This window comes from Anoplopoma fimbria, chromosome 5, assembly GCF_027596085.1.
Source record: "Anoplopoma fimbria isolate UVic2021 breed Golden Eagle Sablefish chromosome 5, Afim_UVic_2022, whole genome shotgun sequence".
In the NCBI taxonomy this organism is placed as follows: domain Eukaryota; kingdom Metazoa; phylum Chordata; class Actinopteri; order Perciformes; family Anoplopomatidae; genus Anoplopoma; species Anoplopoma fimbria.
This window is the reverse complement of record NC_072453.1, coordinates 15,781,407-15,807,487: the sequence shown is the minus strand read 5'-3', so window position 1 is coordinate 15,807,487 and position 26,081 is coordinate 15,781,407. Positions and strand designations below refer to the sequence as shown.

At 40.9% G+C, this 26,081-nt stretch overlaps 2 protein-coding genes across 3 annotated transcripts; one reads left to right on the top strand and one right to left on the bottom strand.

Moving 5' to 3' along the window:
- Positions 1-472: 472 nt before the first annotated feature.
- Positions 473-9,368, bottom strand: znf281b (zinc finger protein 281b). 2 transcript variants are annotated; one of them, XM_054599349.1, is made up of 7 exons: positions 9,209-9,368; positions 6,334-6,873; positions 6,078-6,191; positions 5,746-5,869; positions 4,681-4,764; positions 4,453-4,571; positions 473-4,061 (listed from the first exon to the last, which is right to left on the bottom strand). In XM_054599349.1, the coding sequence occupies exons 2-7, from the start codon at positions 6,799-6,801 to the stop codon at positions 2,451-2,453; spliced, it is 2,520 nt and encodes an 839-aa protein (XP_054455324.1). In that variant the 5' UTR covers positions 6,802-6,873; positions 9,209-9,368; the 3' UTR covers positions 473-2,450. The 2 variants fall into 2 exon arrangements, with proteins under 2 accessions (XP_054455324.1, XP_054455323.1); XM_054599348.1 differs by having other exon boundaries at positions 4,681-4,774; positions 5,747-5,869.
- Positions 9,369-14,402: 5,034 nt separating this feature from the next.
- Positions 14,403-25,362, top strand: LOC129091210 (G protein-activated inward rectifier potassium channel 1-like). Its single transcript, XM_054598737.1, has 3 exons — positions 14,403-15,071; positions 24,108-24,324; positions 24,683-25,362. Exons 1-3 carry the CDS (start codon positions 14,403-14,405, stop codon positions 25,360-25,362), a joined length of 1,566 nt encoding a protein of 521 aa, XP_054454712.1.
- The last annotated feature ends 719 nt before the right edge of the window (positions 25,363-26,081 follow it).

Sequence of the window (26,081 nt, the reverse complement as noted above, 5' to 3'; positions counted from 1 at the left end):
GACAAAGGGATGGGGAGGCCTCTGCTACAAAATTTGGTATTGAGGTGACAGTCAGAAAAAAGCCATACAAAAATGTCTTTATCATGCATACTGGAGGAAAAACTCAAAGAAAACTTGAGAACACACATTTTTAGTGTTTTTGTACATTTTTGTAAACAATATCCTTCTACAGATCATATCAAAACACATTATGGCAAGTAACAAAAATAAGGGATATAACATGAGAAAAATGAATGTTCTATGAGGCATCTAGAATGCAACACTGCTTGGCGTGGATGTTTTAACAGAAAGAAAAAAAAAAAAATACATTTGCATTTTGACGAGTCATTTGCTCTATAATTGTAAACAGGCAGTGTTAAATGATTATACAATATGTCGAACCTATACTACAAATATTTCCACTACATACATGAAACTCGTGTCCCTGCTTTATTACGCTTTAGTGATATGAGGTATATTTAGGTCAATCTTATTGTCTTTTTTTTTTTTCTCCATCTCTCACCCACTTTTTCTCTCCTTTAAAAGCATAGTGTGTGTTTGGGGTGAGGTGGCTGGTCAGTCAGTCTTTGTTCCCTGTGATCTGAGCAGCTTCAAAGTCTCTTGGCTGTGGAGCTCACAGAAGTAGGAGAAGGGGGGGGGGGGGGGGGGTGTTCGGCTCACAGGAAATCAACTAAATTAAATATCAACCCTGGCTGCCGGGATAGAATGGCTTTAGCCACGGAAGACAAAGAAGGCCATTGTTTAATCTTGTGAGTGCAGGGCTGCATTTTGGGGGAGAGGGGAGGGTAGAACTTTACTTTTCTGTTTCTTAACTGTATTATTGAAGCAGTTTCTTGCAATTACTACAACAGTGAGGTTAAAGAAAATGATAAAAAAAGTCGATCGGAGAGGGTATAGGGGGTGCAGGTCCGGTGATTACTTGCCAAAAATATCTGCTACCGAGTTCTGTTGTGGCTAGTGGAGAATAAATAAAAAGGGTTTGGGTGTGCATCCAACATACCCACGGGTTCAAAGATACGAGGGTTCCAGCATGTCAGCCCGTCTCTCAAAACACTTAAATACAAAGAGGTACTCTCAAAATGTTGTATAACAAAATTATGGCAAATCATCTTTTTACAAAATCACCCGACAAACCGTAAGAAAAACAACCCCCCCCCCCCTCTTCTGCCCTTGAGAAAAAGCAACAAAATACATTGAGATGCCCATGGTCATGCCTAGTCAACCCCTATCAAACCCCATTAAACAATCCAGCCCCCCCACCCACAATCCCTCCCTCCCAACCCCAGTTCACAGTTTTCTCCTCTTAAAATAATAATAAGCATTAGCATAATAATCACGTATCACAAATGCAAATTGAATGAGTTGTTGTTGCTTCCAATGACGATTTGTTTTGTTTTTTTAAAAGTGCTTGTTTGATTCCATTGACACAAATAGGAACGGGAAGGAGTGGAGTAGAAAAGTGGAGAAAAGAAAGAAAAGAAAAAAAATCACACAACAGCATGACTTAAATATCAGTGATGGATGTTCAGCCGCAACAGCAGCGGGTTGAATATTGTGTAAGCTGTGTCGTTTCTACTGGCCACTTACGGGAGGAGTGCATGGTTAGACGGGCTTCATCAACCGCCGCTTAATGCAGACGGGACAGTCTGTTATGCTCCAACATCCTCTTCACTTCAGAGCATGCTGTGTGCTGAACTCCACTTCCATCTACACTACCATGTGTACATGTGGCTCTCAGAGGAAATGTGGATGTCTTCACATTGACACAACAGTACCATAATCTCAACAAAGCTACACGCAGCAGAAACCAAACATGATATCACGTATTGTAAATTTGTTGTTCTGACGAGTTTTGAAAAACAAAAAACAAACACAAAAACAAAAATCAAAGCTTTGTAGTCTCAAAGTACACCTGTAAAAACTGTGCTAATTGCATCTCATAATACAAAGTCTTATTACACAATTTTTTGCCTATTTTTCCTGAGTTAATGTTTCTTGTAACAGACAATATATACTTTTTTGCAATTTGAATTCTGGGCCTTTCCCTGCCACAAATGTTATTATTGAAATTATCAACATTATTCATTATTACCTTACAATGGTTTGATGATTGATAAAACACAAGGGTTCAGAAAAAAAAAATCCCAAAAAATAAAAAAATCAAGCAAGTTCATAGCTACCCTCTAAATGTTTTAAATTACATTTAAATCTACGGTACGTTCATATCAAAATCACTACTCTTAAACAAAAATTAGGCGACTAAATACATAATAAAAATGAGAATATTTAAAAAAATTGCATTTGAGGCCATGAAAGACCCTCCCTGGTCATTTTGTATTAACATTTAATGGCAGTGTTTAAAAAACAAACTTTGCTACAAGAACAAAATTAGGATGGGACTGTGTGGACAGTAACAGAACAGCCCCGACTGGATTCACCTCGTTTGACCCTTATCTGAAACTTTGGCTTGTCTGGGTTTTTGATCCTGTACTCACTGGCTCACTCACGTCAGCTAACAAACTGGTATACCCTGAGAATTCTGACACCGGAGTCCGTATTCGGTGGTCGACCTCTGCCCCAGGATCACTGCCATAGCTCAGAGGGGTCACCCGCCCAGACTTGAACTGGGAGCCAAAGGCCTGGGCGAAGTTCTCTATCTGGTATGTGGTTTCTTTAGGGGGGTTCAGTGGGGACAGGTCTGGGTAACTGGAACCGTTGGTTGGTGCAGCACTTCCTCCAGCCTTGGGCTGCTGCCCCTTGGAGCCCTCTGTCGAGGCAGTCAAGTCCTGGGGAGGTAGGTTGAAGGTGCCGGGGGAGTGCTGCTTCTCCAACTGCTCCGTCAGCTCCTGAGATGGAGTCAGCTGCTGGTGGCTAGTGGGTTCCAAGCTGAGGTGGTAGCCCGCCTGGGAGGGGGAGCTGACGAGCATGCCATAGTGGGACTTGGAGGAGGATGAGGAGGAGTTTGATGAAGGGGCGGCGATGGGCAGCGGGGAGGAGACTGAAGGTGGGTAGCCGCAATCCAGTGGGGAAGTGTTGTACACGTGTTTGTCTGAGAACAGGGGCCCCGTGGGACTGGAGCTGCTGGACATGAGTGGGAAAGGCCCTGTTGGGCCAAGGAGGGGGAAGGGCCCACTATGGCTGGTGCGCTCCAGGGCCTGCAGGAGGAACTTTGAGTACTCACTCATCACAGCGGTCTTGTCACCACCGTTGGGCGAGTCATCCTCCAGCTCAGGGGTAACAGGGGCTGCCGGCTGGAGGTCTACGTGATGTGGGTGGTCCGACAGGTCGAAAGTCACGTCATGGTGGTGTGTCCCCTCTGGCTTATGGCTATAATGCTCTAGCAGGCTTTGCAGTACCTCATCTGGAATGCCCGACTTGTCGTGCTTGAGATCCAAAGGCGAGGAGTCCAGCATGGCCAGCGTGGGCTCCGGCCCCAGGGAGCCCTGGATGACACCGCTGCCCTGGGATGCCATGTGCAGTGATCCGGCTCCATAGTCATTGTTAACTGCATGGAGGTAGCGCCGCTTTTTCACAAACTGCATTGCATCATCGTAGTTGCTGCTGGTGGTAGGACCCTGCTTGTTGCCCCCGCCTCCCTGGAGTAGACCCATGTTATCAAGGCCAGAAACCTCCACGTGATCCATGGAGCCAGGCTTCTGGCACAGCCGTTTTTGTTCATCAGCACTGTCTTCCATAGAGAGCAGGCCCTTGTCCATGGCCTTTCGGCCAGCTTTTTTAAAAACCAACTTAGGAGTACGTCCCTGCATGGTGGGGCCGGAGCCTGAGGGGTGCTCCATGCTGAAGTCCTGCAGGCCCATCCCCCCAGAGGACGAAGCTGCTGATGCTGAGGCATTCTTCTTCCTCTTGCGCTCACCGCCCTCACCGTTTTTGGACTTGGCCCTCTTGCGTCCGGTGGTGGTAGAGTTTCCCTGAGTTAGTGAATAGCTGCCCTGGCCTAGCTCGGCTTCGCTGAGCTCCAGCATGCTCGGGTCCAGGCCCTTCTTTATGGCTTCTCCACAAGTCCGTTTGTGCTTCAGTAACCGGTCTGTTCTTGAGAAAAACTAAAAGTGGACAGAGGGAAAACAGACGAGGAAAGGGGAGAAATATAGGCTTAGTTTTCACTAAGTGGACATAAGCAGTTCTAAAATCCACTTTATATCTATCTGTATTTATTATCTTAATAACAGAAAATATTTTTCAGAGGTACCATTCTGACACAACTAATCACATTCAGACAGGGATTTTATAAATGGACTAGGTGTGGGAAGTACAGAAAGACAACATTTTGAATTTCCCACATGCTGATGATGATAATGCATGTTACTCATACACATTATTCAATAAAGGATCATTTAAAAGTTATCAAAAGTATATGCAAAGCCAACTAGCAAAACTCATTAAATAAACAAAAAGGTGCTAAACTTCTGAGCAAAGAGATTACATATAACCTACTTGTTGGCAGGTATCGCAGCGATATGGCTTCTCGCCACTGTGCGTCCTTTTGTGTCGCTCCATATGGTACTTCTGGATAAAGCGCATGTTACACTGGTCACAGCTAAAAGGCTTCTCCCCTGCAAAGGACAGATGAGGCCTTGTGTCAGAGCAGCAGTTTATATAAACTGATACTAGTGACAAGTGAAGGCATTCATTCCAAAACACTTCCAAGGGCAGTAAACTCACCACTGTGGATCTTCTCGTGCCGCTGGAGCAGATACTTCTGGATGAAGCTCATGTTACACTGACTGCATCGGAAAGGCCTCTCACCTGTGCGATCAAGAGTACAACAATCCGCTCACCACATTAATTAACTCCCAGCCTGCCACATAACTGTGTTTGCCGTATGGTCGCCATGACACATGAACCTGTGGCATTTTTGTCAAACACCTGGTGCATGAATACACATCAAAATAAGATGTTTGAGACTGACATGTTAATCAGTCCAACACTAAAAATGAGTAAACATATATGTTGTGTATTTACAACTGCACAGGACTCCTTTACATCTTAAAAAAAAAAAAAAAAAAAAAAAAGGCCAGATTAAGCTGCACTTAAAGAAATAATGACAAAACAAGGGAAAAGGTTTAAAATAAACTGAGGTTGTAAAACGGGTTGAGTTTTCCTTTAAATCATTCATGAGTTCAAGTTCAAAGAGCCAAGTGAAGAATTCCCAGCAAAGAGCATGACTAAGACACCCAGAAACACATGAGTAATCATTGAGTCATCGCTGGCGTTAGCGATTGTCTGGTTTCAAGAAAGGCCCCCAGGGACTCATGGTGAAGGGGAAATTAGTAATAGTGGAAGGTAGTGAAGAGTGTAATTTAATGTTTGAATCTTCAGAAAGTGACATCTTCATTAATGGTAAATTGTGTATTTTTGTACAACCTTTGTATCATAGCATTATGCCAGATTCCATGCTTCACACAAGATTCATTTTCTTATAATATACATCTTCAGCTACATTACATAAACTTCTCTTGTGTTCCAAGGTAACAGAACACATACACTGCCTTCTGTAGCTGTATCTGTACTGCTCTGCTCTTGACCTACGATATCCTGTGTGCATTTTACATCACTTTTATCAGCCTAAGAGATACAATCAGCAACATCAGCAATGGTGCATTTGGTGAGAGGAGCAGTGGACGTAGCTGGTTAAAACCTATTCTAACTTAGAAACTTTACATTTATTCATTCTAGGAAAATACTAAAGATAAAGTAAAGGACTGACAAGCAGCGAAAGTCTCTCACCTGTGTGTATGAGCACATGTCTGCGCAAGTGGTAGGAGCTGCGGAAGGCAGCATTACAGTGCTCACAGATATGTGGTTTTGAGTTTGGGGAAAGGCATGCTCCATCTGCATCCAGCATCATGGCCTACAAGGAGAAAACCATTAGCACCAGTGGTGCAAGAGTACAAGTAAGATACCGTTGACCTTTACACATCATGTTGGCGCAAATGTGTAGAACTCAAACTAATTTAAAATCCAAAAGCATTCTTTTCATGTGAAGGTAACTTTCAGCCCAAAAAACCAAACATATTTGGTGCAGTGAAGTAAATTAGAAAAACAGATATGTGATTAACCTTTGTGGCATCGTTGCGTTTCCTTCGTGCTTTGCCTCCCTGCCCATCCCCGTTGTTCCTCCGCCCTCTTCTCCCTGAGGACTCTTTTGGCTCTTTATTCGGTCTTCCAGGCATCTAAGGACAAACAACAAAGTTAGTTCTATAAATGACAAAATAATTATAAAAGAGAAAAAACAAGTATCTACATATAAAAGTTAAACTAAATATTAACAATATGTCACTTGCAACAATATTTAGAACCACAATGCCTTCTCACCGGTTCTCCAAGGGAACGGACGTTGCTGAGGCTGAGGTCATGCAGGAGCATGTTCTGGTGATTTTGGTGGTGGTGGTGGTGGTGGTGGTTGCCGTAAGACATGTCCGGCATGTCAGTAACACTCTTCCCCGCGCCCCCTCCAGCACAGTTCCCCCCTACTCCTCCACCCCCACCATAGAGCGGCATACGGTAATCCAGCTCACTTAGCCGCTCCTGCTTAATGCCCATACTGTGGAGGAAGCCCCCTGTATTCACAGCAGTGTCGCCGTGGTGTTCTGGTGGCGAGTCACGTTCTTTCTTCAGGATCATCTCCTGAGGAAGCTCGCCCATAACGGACTGGGAGGTCAGCCGTGTGAAGCTGGTGACAGGCGGCAGGTGGCTGAACATAAGCATACCTGGTGCAAAATTGGGATCCATGCCACCGTTGCGCAAAAACTCATTGCCTAATTTGTCTTGGATAATACTCATGGTGGTGGTTTTGCTTTGTGCAGGGAAGAAGGAGGGCTTTAAATCTAAAGAAGAATGCAGGAGAAGAATATCCTGAAAGAGAGGGCAGATAGAAAATAAAGAGTTATGTTAAGTATTGATGATTTCAGACATGAATAAGTATACCATCCAAAGTAATTGTCACATTTTGTTGAACGCTTGTATTATATCACCTGATCTCTTATAAGTTTTGCCAGTGAAGTAAATTTAGTCACTGCTACATTGCTTTCACAGTGTGTACTGTGTGCATGACAGTGTTCTCTGTCGCCCATTAATTACTTAATTGGATTTATTAGGCTTACATAACGGATGCACTGCTTTCAGTTAATGGAAACTTCAATGAATACTTAAAAAAAATATATATATATTGTGACGAGAGACCTTAGAATTAAAATAAACACATTGCTTTGAGCAACTTTCTGAAATACAGCAGAGCTGTTGATACATATAGGCCTACAGTTAATACTATATGCAGACGTTTTCACCAGAACTGTAAAAGAAGAGATAATACAGAACCACTCAATATATTGTACACATTTACACAATTTGTGGAGACTTCATTTCTTTCTCAGTCTGAGCAACAGACTTTTGGCACAGCTTACTTAACATGCCTAAAATGAAATGCTATTACAAACAGAATGTCATTAATACTCAAGCCCAAAATAAAAATAAAAATAGGTCAACCATCATGAAAGAACCCAGCATTGTCATTAACATATTAAATATTATTTTATATTTACAAATAAATGCCTCTGAAATAACATTAAAATGATATTCCACGCCGTATTGTTCTGCAAGAGGCATTTAGCACTGCATGTGTTTTGGACTTTAGCCAAGTTTAAACAATCTGTGCAGTAGCTTTGATAGCTTTTAGAAAAGACATCCACATTGTTTTCTTACTTTGATGCATGCTGGACCACACTGCTGGCCATCTTTAGCTCATAAGATATTTAGGTCAAACACAGCTGAGACATTTCAGTCAAATTTGGGAGGACTTAAGTGTTTACGTGCACTGAAACTAGCACGTTAGACTGGAGTGAAAATGCATTGTTTAAGTCTCCATTTGGAGAATCACACACACCTTTTGTGATGCATAATAGTTAGCATAGCAGGCTAGCTGGTTAGCCACAATAGGGGGACACAACCAACGCACCTTTCATGTGCTCAGTCAAAACAAAAGCCCAGATCACACATTTAAATGAAGTCACACGAGTTATGTGGTCACATGTAGACAATAAATGTTACATTATGATCAGTTATGACCCCCAAATGCAACGTGACTTTTAGCTGGTTATTGCTATAAAGCTAGCTTAAAGCAGAGCTGATTAATGTATTCACACTGAGACCAGACAGCATGCATCTATATATATATATATATATATATATATATATATATATATATATATATATATATATATAGAGCAAGTTATCTTCAGGGTCAGATCATCTTTTTATTGTTAGCTTTAGCTGTAATCACATTGTTATATATCTATATCTATATATATATATAGATATATATATAGATATATATCTATATATAGATAGATATATAACAATGCATAAAGGGGAATTAAACAGCATGTTATCTTCAGGGTCAGATCATCTTTTTATTGTTAGCTTTAGCTGTAATCACAGCCACACAAAGCTTCACCATTCAATGCATCTGGCAAGAAAAAAGCTTCTGTAACTGCAGCACATGTGAGCCTTAACATGCAGAGACATAATCTAAGTCAGACTGCCTTTTGTTTACAACAAATCGAGCCGCCACGAGCTAGCTAGTTAGCCTGCTAGCTAGCTAGCTAGCTGCAAATGCTTGTTTTATCACCAAAATGATTCAGTATGTGGAGCCCTCAGTGGAGCACAAGTATTCTTTTTTAAGACATAATTGATACACTTATGTGCACAATAATAAATAAATAAACATCAGAGTAAGTCAGCAGATGTTTCATAGTTTTAAGAAGACTTCAGTGTGTTGATACAATAAAAAAAACACACTGCAATGCTGTGAATATCCTTTCACATTGTTGGTGCTGCAATGTGTTTCACTTGCTAGCTGCTAGCTGCTAGCTGCTAGCTGCTAGCTGCTAGCTGCTAGCTGCTAGCTGCTAGCTGCTAGCTGCTGCTAGCTGCTAGCTGCTAGCTGCTAGCTGCTAGCTGCTAGCTGCTAGCTGCTAGCTGCTAGCTGCTAGCTGCTAGCTGCTAGCTGCTAGCTGCTAGCTGCTAGCTGCTAGCTGCTAGCTGCTAGCTGCTAGCTGCTAGCTGCTAGCTGCTAGCTGCTGGGAAAACCCGCATTAGGAACAATGATGCTGGGTCTCAGTGCGCCTCCTCGTTTGCGCCAAACCGAGACAAAAGCCGAATAAAAGTCCGTTTCGTTTCCCTCCTCACTCACCTACACATGACCGCAGTTGATTTGTTTTTTAAACGAGACTATATTCTCTCCGTAGTCGCAGCTTTTTTGTGGGTTTTATTGCCAAAACATTGTTCTCCGGCGGCCGCTGCTTTCGTCCATCTTGTCCTGCCGCGGGGGATTGTGGGTAGAGCGGACGGGTCGTCAGAGGAGACAAACGAAAGGCGGTTTCAGGGTTTGAGCCTGGACGCGTTTACTACAACAACAATATAAATAAGAGAGGCATGGCGTCGTGCAGCTCTTTGTCTTTGCATGTAATTCAAAATGCATAAACATTTAACCTGCAAAAAGCATCTAAAAGTCCCTGCTCCCTTTATCCCTTTATGCTATTTAAGATAAGATAAGATAATCCTTTATTATTTGCAGGCTTACAGCAGCAGAGAGTAAAGTGCACACAAGAGACATAGGAAAGAAAGACATAAAAAAAAAAAAGCAATAAAAACAGTAGAAAAACAACAATAACTGAAATATAATATTTACAGACTATTTTAACTATTATTGCACAATGTTCTTTGTTTATAAGTAGGCTTTTGTCAAAACTCTTCACTTTCCATCTGCTGATACAGATTCACAATCTGATACCAATGCTCTCACTTATTAATCTAAAAGTCCCTGCTCCCTTTATCCCTTTATGCTATTTAAGATAAGATAAGATAATCCTTTATTAGCAGCATAGAGTAAAGTGCACACAAGAGACATAGTAAAGAAAGGCAAGATAAAAAATGAAAAATAAAAAAACACAAGTATTATAAATAAGCAATAAAAACAACAATAACTGAAATATAATATTTACAGACAGAAAAAACTATTTTAACTATTATTGCACAGTGTAATGTATTGCACAGGTATTTCTAATGTTCTTTGTTTATAAGTAGGCTTTTGTCAAAACTCTTCACTTTCCATCTGCTGATACAGATTCACAATCTGATACCAATTTTTATTTTATTTATTTATTTATTTATTTTTGATTGTTTTGTTATTTCTGGTTTTTATACATTGTGATAGGTGTTATGGTGTGTTAGAATAGGATTTGGGTTTTCTGTTTATGGAGTGTGTGATTGGACCCTTTTGTTTTATGAACCTGATCGGGATGCTGATGAATAAAATAAAATACAATGCCATAAATCTTATCTTTGTTTAACATTTTTAAGACTGTATCATAAAGGGATTGAGTACATTTTGTAGATAATTTAGTCTGTTTTTTGTACGTATGACTTTATGATATGCTATTTCTGATGTTCTTTGTTTATAAGTAGGCTTTTGTCAAAACTCTTCACTTTCCATCTGCTGATACAGATTCACAATCTGATACCAATGCTCTCACTTATTAATCTAAAAGTCCCTGCTCCCTTTATCATTTTATAATATAGATTTCAAGTTGTTGTAAACCCAAGTATTAGGCCTATATCATTCCCAGTGTTGCACTGTAGTGATAATTGTTAGGTTTATGTAAGCATAATGTCCATTAGAGCCATACTAGATACTTGGAAATATGAGTTTTGTTACTTGGAGTGTTTTTATTTATTTAGCTATTTTTGTGTCGTTTATTTATTTTTGATTGTTTTGTTATTTCTGGTTTTTATACATTGTGATAGGTGTTATGGTGTGTTAGAATAGGATTTGGGTTTTCTGTTTATGGAGTGTGTGATTGGACCCTTCTGTTTTATGAACCTAATCGGGATGCTGATGAATAAAATAAAATACAATGCCATAAATCTTATCTTTGTTTAACATTTTTAAGACTGTATCATAAAGGGATTGAGTACATTTTGTAGATAATTTAGTCTGTTTTTTGTACGTATGACTTTATGATATGCTATTTCTAATGTTCTTTGTTTATAAGTAGGCTTTTGTCAAAACTCTTCACTTTCCATCTGCTGATACAGATTCACAATCTGATACCAATGCTCTCACTTATTAAGATGATTTTGATTAGCTCAGGTAACATGAAGTCAGTGATTTTGGAGGGGAGGGCCAAAATCACAATAAACAAAAACAAAATTTGAGATAGTGGCCTGCTATGACTGAATGGTAGGGGAAACACCAAATTGCATAATGACATCAATGAAGGAACTGTAATGTGCATTGGTCACATTTGGCAGCTTCCTTATTAACAAAAGTCAGTATCAGTGCCAAAACCAATGCGGTATATCCGACTGGTGCATCCCGACACAGAAATACAGCGTTGGAATACAGACAACCTCCCTAGAGCCCCAGACCGCCCACACAGCTTCACCGGGAATTGATTTTAGGTCATTTGATTTATTACATATTTCGTCAGGGAATTTGCTCCAATATAGTAAAAATCCATTAAAGTAAGTCCTGCATTAAGATGCTGTGCCCCTACATTGTAGAATATCCCTGTGTCAACATTTCATATCAAGATGTTTATATTGTTTTCACACTCTGCATATTTATAAAAAAAACTGGTGATGGTGAAAGCCCAATTTTCCCCCTTACTGTTCTATTCCTCAGAATGAATAGAAACTGTTCGGTTGGTGGGTGATGGATTCACTATGATGAGAGTGTCTTTACTTTTAAGTGTTGAGGCACAACATTTGTGGCTTGATAGAACTGTTTATTTCGATTGCTTACATAACAACTCTTGAGAGCTTTCCTTTTCCCACTGATGCATTTTCATTTAAAATTGTAATATCAGAAAGTATAAGCAAAATAAGGACACTGTTGTGAGAGCATAAACAGTCTAAAAGCAAAACATCTCATCTATGATCACTAACTGAACAAAAACATGTGGTTTTCATCATCAACTTGTAATTAGCAGGTATCAGATTAATGCCTTACAGTTATGAGTTCATGGCAGGTGCTTCAGAGGAGCTGAATGCGGAAAAAATCAAATAATAAAACAACAGGAGAATGTGACTGCTGCAGATTAGATTGAGTTGACTCATCAGATCACTCCCCTGTTTGTTGCAGATACAAGTATACAGACCTGTCATGCTTGGTGAGTCATAGCATATTTCTATTATAAAATGAAAAAAAAAACACTTCTATCTGATTAAATTTTACCATGATGGTAAAAAAATAGGGGATAGCTGTGTAGCCATTGTTCCTGTTTTATTCCCACATCCCATGTCTTCTGTTCATACAAAAATCATCGTTATCATTATGTCTAAATCCCAAAACTTCAGCCAGTAAAAGTGCTTTCCAATTTTGTTTTTATTGACATTTATTTTGTTTACACTCCTTATACTGAACATGTAATTTCCTGCTGGCCTGGATTGTCTCCCGCTTTCTGTTCTTCCTATCAGCCTTATTTTCTTTTATTTACAGTTAATTAAAACAGCACAGAACACGGGATGTTGTAGGAGAGTGAGATGATAAATTGACAATGATGAAACAATTCAAGAGGAAATCACAATGTTGCCAAATTGTCCATGCATTAAAACTCAATATTCCTCTTGGGACTAGTGCCATTTCCTGCTTTCACAGAGGTACGATACGATCTTAATATTGACAAAAAAACAACACAGAGCAAATAATGTCGATTGCATCATTGGCCTCATTACAAAAGGAACAGCAATGATTCCTAATGCAAAATATGTAAGTATCTTTGAAAACAAATAATAAGATAAGATAAAATAAGATAATCCTTTATTAGTCCCGCAGCGGGGAAATGTGCAGGCTTACAGCAGCATAGAGTAAAGTGCACACAAGAGACATAGTAAAGAAAGACAGATAAAAATAAAAAATAAAAATAAAAAATAAAATAAAAACAAGTATTATAAATAAGCAATAAAAACAGTAGAAAAACACAATAACTGAAATATAATATTTACAGACAGAAAAAACTATTTTAACTATTATTGCACAGTGTTTTTATTGTCATGTGTCATGTGGTCTGCTGGGAGCAGAGCTGGTTGTGCAGCCTGACAGCAGCAGGAAGGAAGGACCTGCGGTACCTCTCCTTCACACACCGGGGGTGAAGCAGCCGGTGGCTGAAGGAGCTGCACAGAGCTGCCAGGGTGTCCTGCATGGGGTGGGAGGTGTTGTTCATCAGGGATGACAGCTTGGCCATCACCCTCCTGTCTCCCACCACCTCCACCGTATCCAGTGGACACCCCAGCACACTGCTGGCCTTCCTGACAAGCTTGTTCAGTCTCTTCTTGTCGGCTGCTGAGATGCTGCTGCTCCAGCAGACCACTGCATAAAAAATGGCATCATATTCATTTGATAATATTCCAATAGGGACTTGGTGTGATACAATTTATTGGCTATTCCATTTCCTGGACCACAATATACCAATAAACATGTAGTGTTATGGAGAATTGTTTTTCATAGTGACTTGATATTGAGTATTCAGTGTATAACGTGGTTTATATCTAGTTATCTCCTCAGGTTGGCTTCCCCTGCAGTAACACTGGGGGGAACCAAACAGCTGCAAATCATCACAAGTGCTTGGAGACACGAATTGTACAGTATTGTGTTTTCCTCATGATTGAGATAATTAGAAAACATGAAACAAATTAAAAAGTCAAACGAAACAATAAACGAAAGACTAAAAGGATGCCCAAGGTTTATTTTTCGGCTACATTGTCTACTCGCTCTGATCATTGTACCTAATTGGGTACAGGCCAAAAGAAAACACAAAAGAACCGTCTCCCTGTCTGTACCCTCACACCAGCCCCCACCCACCGTCACAGAGGGATTAGCCACCCCTTTGCTGCAATTCGTCCACAGTCTTCAATTTGAAGTCACTCCTACAAAGCAGAAGTGCGCACTGGAGCCTGCTGTCCACATCTATTGAAGCAGCACCTGGATCTGCCAAGGACATCTCCTTTCAATCGAGCTGTTTGAATGCAGCTTTTGTTTTAAATGTAATGTTGAAGGTGTTTTATTTTCTCCCCCCTCCCTCCACCCCTCCACCCTTTCCAAGGATGAGACCTGAACAAAAAGTTGGCACTTGCAGCAGAAAGCAGAACCTTTGCGTAAAGGAGGGAGTCTGAACCATGCATTGCGCAGACTCTCTGATTCATTTACAGTAGAAAAGAAAAAAAAAAAAAACCTCACAGGATGCCAGTGGGGCTCTGAATGTTACTGCATGCTTTAAAAAAAAAAAAAAAAAAAAAAAAATGTTGATGGAGGGGTGGGCAGAGGGTACCAGAGAGCCCTGACTCTCCCCAAGTATTGATTCCCTGTCACAAAGGTGAATGACACCATGTCAGCCTTGCGGAGGAAATTCGGCGAGGACTACCAGGTGGTGAACACCGACCATGGCATGACTTTTTCTGCACAGGTGAAGAAAAAAAGGCAAAGATTTGTGGAGAAGAACGGCCGCTGCAATGTCCAGCACGGTAACCTTGGAGGAGAGACCAGCAGGTACATCTCCGACCTCTTCACCACCCTGGTGGACCTCAAGTGGCGCTGGAACCTTCTCATCTTCATCCTCACATACACGGTTGCTTGGCTGGTCATGGCTTCAATGTGGTGGGTGATCGCCTTCATCAGAGGAGACCTGAGCCACGGTGGACACGACGACTCCTACACCCCGTGCGTCGCCAATGTGTACAACTTTCCATCTGCGTTCCTGTTCTTCATCGAGACAGAGGCCACCATCGGGTATGGGTACCGGTACATCACCGAGAAGTGCCCGGAGGGGATCATCCTCTTCCTCTTCCAGTCGCTGCTGGGCTCCATCGTGGACGCGTTTCTCATCGGATGCATGTTCATTAAGATGTCTCAGCCAAAGAAGCGAGCAGAGACGCTGATGTTCAGCCAGGACGCGGTCGTTTCGCAGAGGGATGGGAGGTTGTGCCTCATGTTCCGAGTGGGGAACCTGCGCAACAGCCACATGGTGTCCGCGCAGATCAGGTGCAAACTCATCAAGGTGAGTTACATTTACGCACGATGGATGGATGGATGGATGGGTGCAAGGTGTCCAGAGTCCAGAGTGGAGACGCACTTTGACTAATTGACAAGTCACTTCATTTGCTTTTAAATTGCCCATTGTGTTTTAGGAGTGCTCTTCAAGTTTGTTCATTCATCTCCAGAATTGATTGCATTCCCTGAGGGTCTCTGTGGTTTCTTCACATGAGGCTCCAACATAAGATGAAGGTTTTTTTTTTATGAGTTTCATTACATTTACATTACAGTCATTTAGCAGACGCTTTTATCCAAAGCGACTTACAGTCAGTAGTATATTACATATCATTCACCCATTCACACACTGATGACAGGCTACCATGCAAGGTGCCACCATCAGACTCTAACTAACATTCATCATCCAGTCCACACCGATGGCAAGCCTTCAGGAGCAACTTGGGGTTAAGTGTCTTGCCCAAGGACACATCGACTGCCAAAGCCGGGTATCGAACCACCGACCCTCTGATTGGAGAACTACCTTGCTCTCCACTACGCCACAGCCGCCCCCTTTTACATCTGCCCCCTGCAGCAACTGCTCCACTACCTGGATTTGTCCAGAACACAGTGTTGTGGTTCTGCTGTTCTGCTGTGCCCAGATAAGATGAATGGGCCCCTATAGGGAACAGTATGTGGGCAACTGAGCTTATTGACTGAAAGATCAATTGTAAGTTGTAAAGACTTCTTTCTTTTGGTCAGTCTTGCCTAAATACATTATGCCACCAATCTGAAGCACTGAGCTCAGGCAGTGATCTACGTCTGTACAAAATGTCTGTTGGTTTCAGAGCTGAAGGAATCCTCAGGATGAGAGGAGCTGTGGCAGGTGCTTCTATGATAAGAATCACACCCGGTTGTTGTTTTTTTCCACCAAATGTGTTTTCTGAAGTCTCAACAACATTTTTTGTTCTCTGAAGAACTCATGGCCAAAAGCTAGAAAGCTTTTTTTTTTTTTTTCCACGTCTAAAATTCTTTTTCATCTCATATAATTAAATCCAAAGCTGATTTTATTTTGACAGTTGTTTTTTTTTTGAATGTGCCAGCCACACATTTGTGTCCCAGAGTAGCAGAAATGTCTTATTCATGGAATCTACTTTTCTCCAGTCCAAACATTTCGTGCATATCTTAAGGACAGCGGTGCTTTGCTGTGACAGGGAGCGTTAGTGGTGCTTTTGCTGTCTCTGCGGAGTAGGGAGATGATCTCAAGTGACAGTTTACTTTCTGAACCGGGGGGGAATCACCAGAAAGCTTCCAGTAATGTGGTTTTACTTAATGCTTTGTCTTGTTCTCAGATTTCATCCAGGCATATGACATCATTTAAAATGCGTTCTGTTCAGTCATTTCTCACCCGATTAAAGTAAAAGTATCCATTAGAGAAATAAAAGTCACTTACTTTAACACATTAATAGCCACGACTTAATGACTTATAATCGCTCATGTTACAGCTTTTAGAAAATTAGTGTGATTTCATTCCATTATCATTTACTCTTTAATTAAAAGCCTAGAAAGGCCAAGAAAATATGATGTGTTAACTGCAATTAATCAACACAGCGTCGTAGAGGCACAAATGCTTTATCATCAACTTTTCTCCCTCTACAGAGGCCAATAGTTACATAGAGATAGATTAATATTCTGTAATAGTCGTCTGTGATGCTTTCAGCCGGTGATTTAAAACGGAATGAAAGCAGTAGCATATTCACCCATGGGGCATGCTGTAATGTTTGACCTTGGTCAAAATTGTCTGTGTGCCAATATTACAGATATCGCCTTTAGATCACCTCTTTTTAGCACATGGAGCCATTACAGATTTGTTATTAAAGAAGAATTGTTGGGATGGTTTCGATTATGGTCTTTATCTGAAGAGGAAAAGGGGATTCACAGCATGAAAAGCTGAACAAGCTGCTGCAGCACTGTAGCAGAGTAGATACATTACTAGTACGTTGACTACACTGCACCTCACTTAATCTTGCCTTTACCTCCAAGGTCTTTTTTTAAAGAGGTAAATCAACCTGCCTGAGAATAATACAATTACTGTAAAGGGGAACATTTGTCACTAGAAGTGTTCCCACCTTTCTGTTTTTCTTTTATTTATTTTTTAGTTCAACAAGGCTTGGCTCTCTTTCAAGTCATGGATTTCTGCCAGTAAGTGATGATCTTTCATTAAATCACCCTTAAGCAGTTATTTGTGTGTTGGTTGAAGGTCAGACATCCAAGACTTTGCTAATTATCTGCTAAAAAGCATCACCCTCATGTGCCATCAATCCTGCCCCGAGAACAACCAGTAAACAGTCAGATTGTGCTTTCTAAGCTCACTTTTTTTCACAGTGCAGTTTCATATGTTTCATTGAAAGAGGGACAATATTCTAAATATATGCTACTATATTTAAAGATCAAACTATTTCCTATTTCTTTGGATTCTAGAGTAAAGGTGTTGTTTAGAAGGCTACAGTGTGCAGGATACCTTGCTGCTGTATAGATGCTGTATTCTAATGTGCCTTTTTATTATTATTATATTCCTTTATTGATCCCCATGGGGGAAATTCAAGTGTTGCAGCAGCTCAACTACACAGAAACAGATAATAAATACACATATTATACAATAAAATAAAAATAAAATAAAGAATAAAATAAAAAATAAGAATCCAAATAAAAAATGTAAGTATATGTTAAAAGTCACAGTGATGTTTTAGAGCTCATAAAGATACAGCGTTTTGGTGTCAGACCTCAGTGGTCTATTGTAGACTAAATTGACTATACATTACCCCAAAGTACTATAAAGCGTAGCTGGAGCTTGTGTCCAGGTAATGCACAGCTCAAGGTCACTGTCGGATGGGTTGCTGACTGGAGAAATGAGACATGCTGCAGTAAATCCTAATGATGGAGCTGTGTAAACGCACTCTGACATGGCAACTGCAATCTATTTTCAGGGATAGACATGGGTTGTAAATTCTTATGGGACCTGGATACCTGGATAAAGTTGGTCACATGCTTGATCAGCACTCTCTCTTTATTTTTTTATATTTAATTATTATTATTATTATTCATTCAATGCATCTTGCAAAAATGAACCTTGGGAGTTGTAGTCAAATTCGACCAAATGTTTCTACCTTTTTATGAACATGGGCTTAAACCGACTTTTTAAAGCAGATATTTTCCAGCACAGTTAACCTTTTGTAAGGTTGTCCATGGGAAAAATGAAAAGGACTTTCCTCACACTCACACTCTATAAAATGTACAAGTGAATGGGAATTTTTGGTTCTTTACAGTCAGAGTTAATGATCACATACACCTTTCAATAACATTTTTTTGTTATTGAAACCTACTAGGAAATATTTTGTTTAAAAAAAATTATTAATACAATTATTCACAAAATTTGAAAAAAGATGTACCCATACTAAAAAGAACAGGAAAGACCTGGCCTTTTCATTAGATGCTATTTGTATTGAGTCACTGAGTTGGTGGAGCCTACACTTCAATGTGCAAATTGCATACCATTACATTACATTACATTACAGTCATTTAGCAGACGCTTTTATCCAAAGCGACTTACAGTCAGTAGTATATTACATATCATTCACCCATTCACACACTGATGACAGGCTACCATGCAAGGTGCCACCATCAGACTCTAACTAACATTCATGCAACATCCAGTCCACACCGATGGCAAGCCTTCAGGAGCAACTTGGGGTTAAATTACCAAATTTAATTATCAGCGGAAACATTATTCCCTGAAAGGACAGTACATTTCTGTACATCCATAATGCATATCAGCTTAACAAGATAACTGTCCTTGAATTTTTGAATTAATAATACTGCAGCTTTCATGAATAAATCAAGTAGTGGTGCACTGACCCCTGCTACACTGGCAGAATATGATTGTGATATAAAGGAACGTGTTTGCTTGTGGTTTGCCACCAGTGCATGGATGAAAAAATACTTGTTCTAATCGAAAAATAAAAAATGCTAAAACAAAAAAGAATAAAGGCAGAGCGGGAGAGGGACAGATGGCTGGGGCTCGTCAATGTCAACAGATGCTCATCTCAGTAGTTTGATCCACAGCAGGAGATATGTGATAAGGGCTAGTTGTAGCGGATCGACAGCCATGGATGCAGGCGTTAAGCTAGACAGGCAGGCTGACATGTGAGCATGACTCGCCACATCTGCCACTGTCCAAGTCGGGAGGACAGGCAGTAAAAGTGAGACGAGTGGCTTTAATGGTGCTGTCGAGAGATCGGGAATTGCAGCTCAGATGTGACGTCTGCGTGAGCGTTATGTTTGAAGTCCAGCTCAAAGGTTTCAGCTGGACACACATTGGCATGTGCATACACAGCTGCATTAAGGACACACAAGGACCAATGTGGGCACACAGACAACTCTATCTAACTCTCGACATCACTGTTCGTGTGTTTATTTGCATTGCTCTTACACACACACACACACACACACACACACACACACACACACACGCTGTCACCGAGGAGGAAGTGAGTCACCAGGGAGAGGGCCTGCTTTCACTCAACCTGAATCTCAGGTGGCTTGGTAAATTAAGCACTCCCTCTATATCAGGACCTCTTCCAAAGGCCATTCATTTCCCCCTCGTGGCACTGACTGTTTAGCGGCAGTAAGAGCACACACCAAGCTTTCACCTTGTTAAAACCATTCAGTGTCAAGCAGGTTTCTCCTTCCTTGGCAGAGCTATAATTTTGTTGCAATGGATCCCTGAACGGTATTTGAAAAATAGCAGCTTCACTGTCATGACTAGAATTGGCTTAAAAATGACCTCCCAGGAAATTGGTTTCCAATCTCATTAACTTGCGTTAGCATTGCTGACAAATGGGACACCAGCCGGCAGTATCTCAATGACAATTCACAGTTTATTAATGATTGGGTTAAATAAATAAATTAATATATAATCACAACAGGCTTTTAAAAAATGGTTTCATGTTCCTCCCACTTATAGGAGACGGAGGAAGCTTTTACTAAAAGCGGTGATCAACGGCAATATGGAAAAATCAACTGCAAAAATATTACACTTGTATTTAAATTTCATGTTTCCCTGTCTAAGAGATGCTGCAGGGGAGTGGGCCAGGAAGCTGGTTAATTAACTTCACACAAAGTTAAATTATATGATAATATCAAAGGGAAATCCTACTTCCTAAAGGAACATCGATTTGCAAATCTATTCATAATACAGATATTGCATTTAATACGAAAGAATTAACAAAAGTCTGCTGAAAAAATACAGATTTAAATGCGCAATTAAATGTTAAAAATGTCATTATTGTGCTCTTTTGTGAAACAGTCAAGTCTTTTTGTTTTGCAAAAAAATGTTGTATCCATGTGGCTCCAGTGGTCTTCTGACCCGGAGGATGACTGGTGTGCAGTCTACGAGGCCACATGGCCACTCAGGACAGTTAGGGTGTGGATGTATTCGTTGCAGGTGTTACCATGATGTGAATGTATCTGAAGCTGTGATAAGAGTCCCATGAAATAGCCTTGAGATGGTAGTTTTCCTCTGTGATTAGACATAGTTCCACACGAAATAGGATCTTGGGATTGGAGTTGAAGTGAAGAGTGAGTTCATTTAAGAGCACAAAAAAGCCTCCAAACTAGAAAGTGATTGTAGTTGTTCGGGATTTGCTTCCATCATCCAAATAAGTAGGGGAGGGAAGAAGAGGGTCATGTTTGTGTCTGGAGCCTGGGGCGACATCGGGATGCTGCTGCAAAATGTTGGTCACTAAATGCACACCTCTGACCTTCTGCTTCAGTGCTAGTTGGCCTGACCTGCATGTTTTGTAAAATGTGAAGCGTCAGCGGAATTTCCCCCAAAATCTATAATGACATTTTACCGGATGGAGTATTTATTTGCCTCTGAGACTCTGGGTAAGTCAACAAAAAAGTCTTGCAGAGCAGGGCTTGGATTCTGAAGTAAAACTACAAGGAAATGCATATTTTGACATATTTTTGGCATGATGAATGACAGAACAATACACTAAAAAGTGTTCTTAAGACCTTGATGTTCTTCTCAATGCACTTACTGATAGACTTGCTGGGTAAAGGTGATAATAAGGGTGTAAAAAAATAAAAAATGGTCTCCAACATCTCTAATCAGACAACACTAGCATTAGTAACAGTTTGAGACACTAATCTTTTCTCATTGCCAGTACATTAGAGCACTTTAAACCCCTCTCTGGCAGTCTAGCCTCTAAGTGAAGTGTCATTGGATTATAGAGAAGACACTAGTGCAGGCTCTTGGGAAACTTAACTCAATCAAATGAAGTACTCTTTTAGCTGTTAAATTAAAACATGGAATTAGGGAGAAGTCTTGAACTTCTCAATGAGCTTATAAAACCTCTTTTCCTGTCATTTGCAAGCCTCTTACTGCAGTTGATACTTAAAGGGGTTTGTTTCACCCAGATGGGCCAAAAATCAAAAACTATCAACACAAGTTTAAAAAAAAATGCAGATTTATAACCTAAACTAAGTTATATTGTCTGTTGGCTGAATTCAAATAGTTCTCCTGCTGCCTCTTGATAACTTGTATGCAGAGTAGCCTCCCTGGCCCATTGAGTGAAGAGCCACTCGGTCCACAGATGGCAAACAAACTGTCAATTTGTATTCACAGTGATGTTGAGGAAAGAAGGGTGTGACATTTCACGGGACGACGTCTGTGCCCACAGATCCCTGGCTTGGTGAGGGAAAGTGTCCCCCATCATGCTGTATCAGTGACGGGTGCACCCCTGAATATGCAGAGGGGGAGCCTATGTCGCATGTCTACTGAGGTTAAATGAAAATGAAATTCCAACATTCAGAGAGGCAGATGTTTTTCAAAACAGGGCAATGTTGTATGGACGCCTGCGGAAATAATATGAAAATGTAGAGAAGAAAAGTTGTAAAAAGCCAGAACACCGGCCCGTCTTTGCTCCTGTCACATTGTTCTCTTTATGGCCTTGATTTTTCACTGCAATATAAGTCCTGCACCTCTATGGAAAAAGCACAACCATGACTAGAGGTTTATAGGATCTGGTTCCTTCAAACGGTTCATGTGGGGCGAGATTTTAAAAGAGACATGTCGAATAAACTGTTGTTGATGAAATATACATTTTCAAGCTTAGTTTTGGTTGCTTTTTCTGATGTAAGCGTTTGTCACACATGTTGTGTTAAAGGACCGTCGGAAAGATGAAAATCTCATGATATTGACATTTTTTTAACAGCTTCTGGCTATGATAATCAGTATAGTTTTGGCGATTGTTTAAAGAAAACATGCTTTTCCATCCCGCCAGCGGGTTTTGCGGTTCAGAGAGTTAAAGTCCAGGTAAAGTCAAATCTGAGATCGGTCTCTAAACACGTTATTCATTTTAAAAAATAGTTTCTGAACGCATGTTAAAGGATTGTGAACTATATAGAACGGAATTGTGGAGTTTTGATTCTCTTCATCATTTTTGTGTTTTGGGCGGGCCTGGAATTATGGCTCGATGATGCACTGGAGACATAGCATAACCCCCCTCCTAACACTATCAACTCCAGAGCACGATATGGGTGCTTCTGCTGCTCAATCGCAAGTTACATCCCTTACTTACCACAGCCTAAAGTTTGCTAGCTAGCAGGAGTGTACTGGCCATCTGACATACGGTGCATCGCCACATCGGTGGACCATCCCAAAATCCATAAAGTTTTTACTGGCTGTCCAGCCCTGTCTGTCTCCTTACCTGCCCTGTCTGTGTGCTGCCATTCGGAGTGTGCATGAGAGTGTGCTGCATGCGTTTTACATTTAAACTTGTGCTTACATCATGGGCTACTCCATCGTTACTGTTTCAGCTGTTAAACAGTGAATAAATAGTTTTTAGTGTCACAACCTCCGTGAAATGACTAATCTCACAATCAGATTTTCATCGATTCGGTCCGATAACGTGGGAAAGTCGACAGGAGCAGCACGATTTAATTATTTTATCCACATAGCATAGGGCTAAACATCTCAAAGCTGAGATGAAACCAAGGAAACATGGATGGAACAGAAGGGGATTATGAATCCAGGCCATTAAAAGGGCAGATTGTGTCCCGGTGGCACCAAAGGGAGCGAGAGTCTGTGCAGCGCCCAAGTTGTGTCTGGTATGTTTCTGTTTGCTAACATTAGCTAGCTAAGTAATTAGTTAGTTGTTGTTAGTGTCCTGGGAGTTATTCTAAGAAATGTTAGCTAAACTAAATAATAACGGTCTGGTTGAGTAAGTTGCATCCTAACTGTAACTGTCAGTAATCACGCTCCTAAGGCACCAGTAGAGAAACCACAGTGGCACTCCATTGGCGACTGAGAGACAAATGGAAAATTGGGCGTGGTTTCAATCGCCAAACATTTCAGAATAAGAATACTTCCTATTTTTTCACAATTTTGAAACCTGGGTGGTTAATAACACATTTTTCTGTGGTGTGACAAACTCAGAACACATATTTACTTTTGCTTTACCCAGACTTTAATCTATCAAATTTATAACCTAATCTTGGCATTTGTAACAGTGAAAAGTGTGAAAGACAAAGTGTGAATGTCAACGCAGGGGTTTTGCTTTCGTTAGTTTGACATTTTGAATTGCGTCAGATGAAAAGATCAAAACTATGGCCTTTTATTTAACAAGCAGATATGAGAGTTAATTCAAGAAAAAAAAAGATCAAGTCACTGAGAATTCAAGAGGAAAAATGAAAACTTACCAAAAATAAAAACTAATTATATTTACTAGACCACAAGACTAAGGATACTTTAAACCATATACATTTAGAGAAATATTTATTTATTTATTATTTCGGTGCTATGAATTCATTGGTAATTCAATTAAATTCAGTAGTTGTTAAATTTCAGAATTAGGTATTTAGTTGCTAAAAAGATTCTTATTGTTTGTGTTTTTTGGTTCCATAGCCCTGTGCTCTGACTCCGTTGTGAAGGAGAATGATCCTGAATTATCCTCGTCAATAAAAATGTAAATGTTATATATGTCCTGATCATTTGTGTTTCCAGTCTCGGCAGACCCCAGAGGGCGAGTTCCTGCCCCTGGACCAGTGTGAGCTGGACGTGGGTTTTGGGACGGGGGCGGACCAGCTCTTCTTGGTGTCGCCTCTAACCATCTGCCACGAGATCAACACCAAGAGCCCGTTCTTTGATCTGTCGCAGCGCTCACTAATGAACGAGCAGTTTGAAATTGTTGTCATTCTAGAGGGCATCGTGGAAACCACTGGTGAGAGCAGATTATTCATTTTTTTATATTTCTTTTCCTAATGACTTTGAATAAACTTCCCTTTCCCAAGTCATTTATTCCATCATCACTTAGCCTGTGGCATAGAGCATTTCTCAGTAATATATAATAAAATATTTAATTTCATGGTCTTTAATTATTCAATAGCACAAGTTCTTCTCTGTCATTTTTCTTTTTTTCATATCGCTTTCTCTCTGTTCCTGGCTGTCTGCCCATTTTCATTTTATAGCCCACTTTCTACAATTTTTTTCAGAATGTTATCGTTTTCTCCTTCATGTTTTTTTATTGGCTGTTTTTTAAAAATATTTCTCAACACATTTATATCTTCTCTACATCGTAGGTATGACCTGCCAGGCGAGGACATCTTACACTGAAGATGAAGTTTTGTGGGGCCATCGTTTTCTCCCCGTCATGTCACTGGAGGAGGGCTTCTTCAGAGTCGACTACTCCCAGTTCCACAACACCTTTGAGGTCAATACACCTCCCCAAAGCGTCAAAGAGCAGGAGGAGAAGTCCTCGTTGAAGTCGCCCAACTCTCTCCCTGTCGCAGCCACACCCTCCTCCCCTCAGTTGGGTAACGGTGGCCGCGGAGGCCGCAGGGAAAGACTGCTGTCAGCTGACTATGCAGACTACGTAGAGGAACAAGCCTCAAGGTTGCCCAGCAAACTCCAGCGCATGAGCTCCACCAAGGAGGAGATTATCTGGAGGGGGTTGAAGACAGGGCAAGCCTTGCCTGGAGGGAAGGCCTCCAGCACAGGAGACCTCCCGCTTAGTATTCAGAGGCTGAGGTCAAGCTCCATCCCAGTTGTGAGGCAAGGGCAGCTGGATGAGAAGGTCCAGCTTCTGTCCTTGGATGGAGATGGCGTGGAGGATGAGCTGGGGAGGATGAGCTGGGGAAACACAGCAGCCATTAGCTCCATTGCTGCTTCGACCCCAACCCCAGTTCAGATCCCATTGATGGGGAGTCGGCCAGAGGACAACCTGCCCGCCAAACTGCGCAGAATGAATGCTGACCGTTGACTTCTGCAGACTACCTTTAAGACTTTTGAAAATTGAATCAGGCTTTATGGGCATTGCATACAAATGAAGACTACTGTGATATAATGTTTATTTTTTTCTGCAGATTTTGGCCAGTATTTTACATTTACTTACAGGTTCTCTTCTAAGGACAACGCCGATAAGCCATCCATCCGCTCATACTGTGAGTCATTTTTGATAGATCACCATCTGTGCCCCCCACGGACTTCTCACACTTCCGCCCTTGTGCTTGTTTCTTTCACCTCTGTTCATAGAGGTTCATCAAATACTTTATTATCTCAAACAACTCCAAAGCACCAAAGTGACAGTCATAAATAAGACTGACCTGAATTGACCATTTGCTGAACCCCTTGTCCCATCATAGCTTAGCAACTGTAAGGCCTGGCAGATCTGTCAAGCGTAGGATTTCTCCACATGCCACAAGCAGTGCATTTGGGTCTTTATTAACACTCTTTACTAATACTAAAGACCCACAATGCAATGCAAAGCTTGCCCTCAATCATTTTCTATGGGACATGAGCTAATTTATCACAACGTGTTGTTGTGGGCTTCCTGGCGATGCAGGGACTTACCAGTGATGCAACAAAAGGGAGGGGTTGAAAGATAAACTTTTTCAACTTCATGTGAATTGTGGCAAAATTTGCTTTGTTCTCTCAGTGGATCTTCTAGGTTGGAGGGATACCTCTGTGTTTAAACAGGCT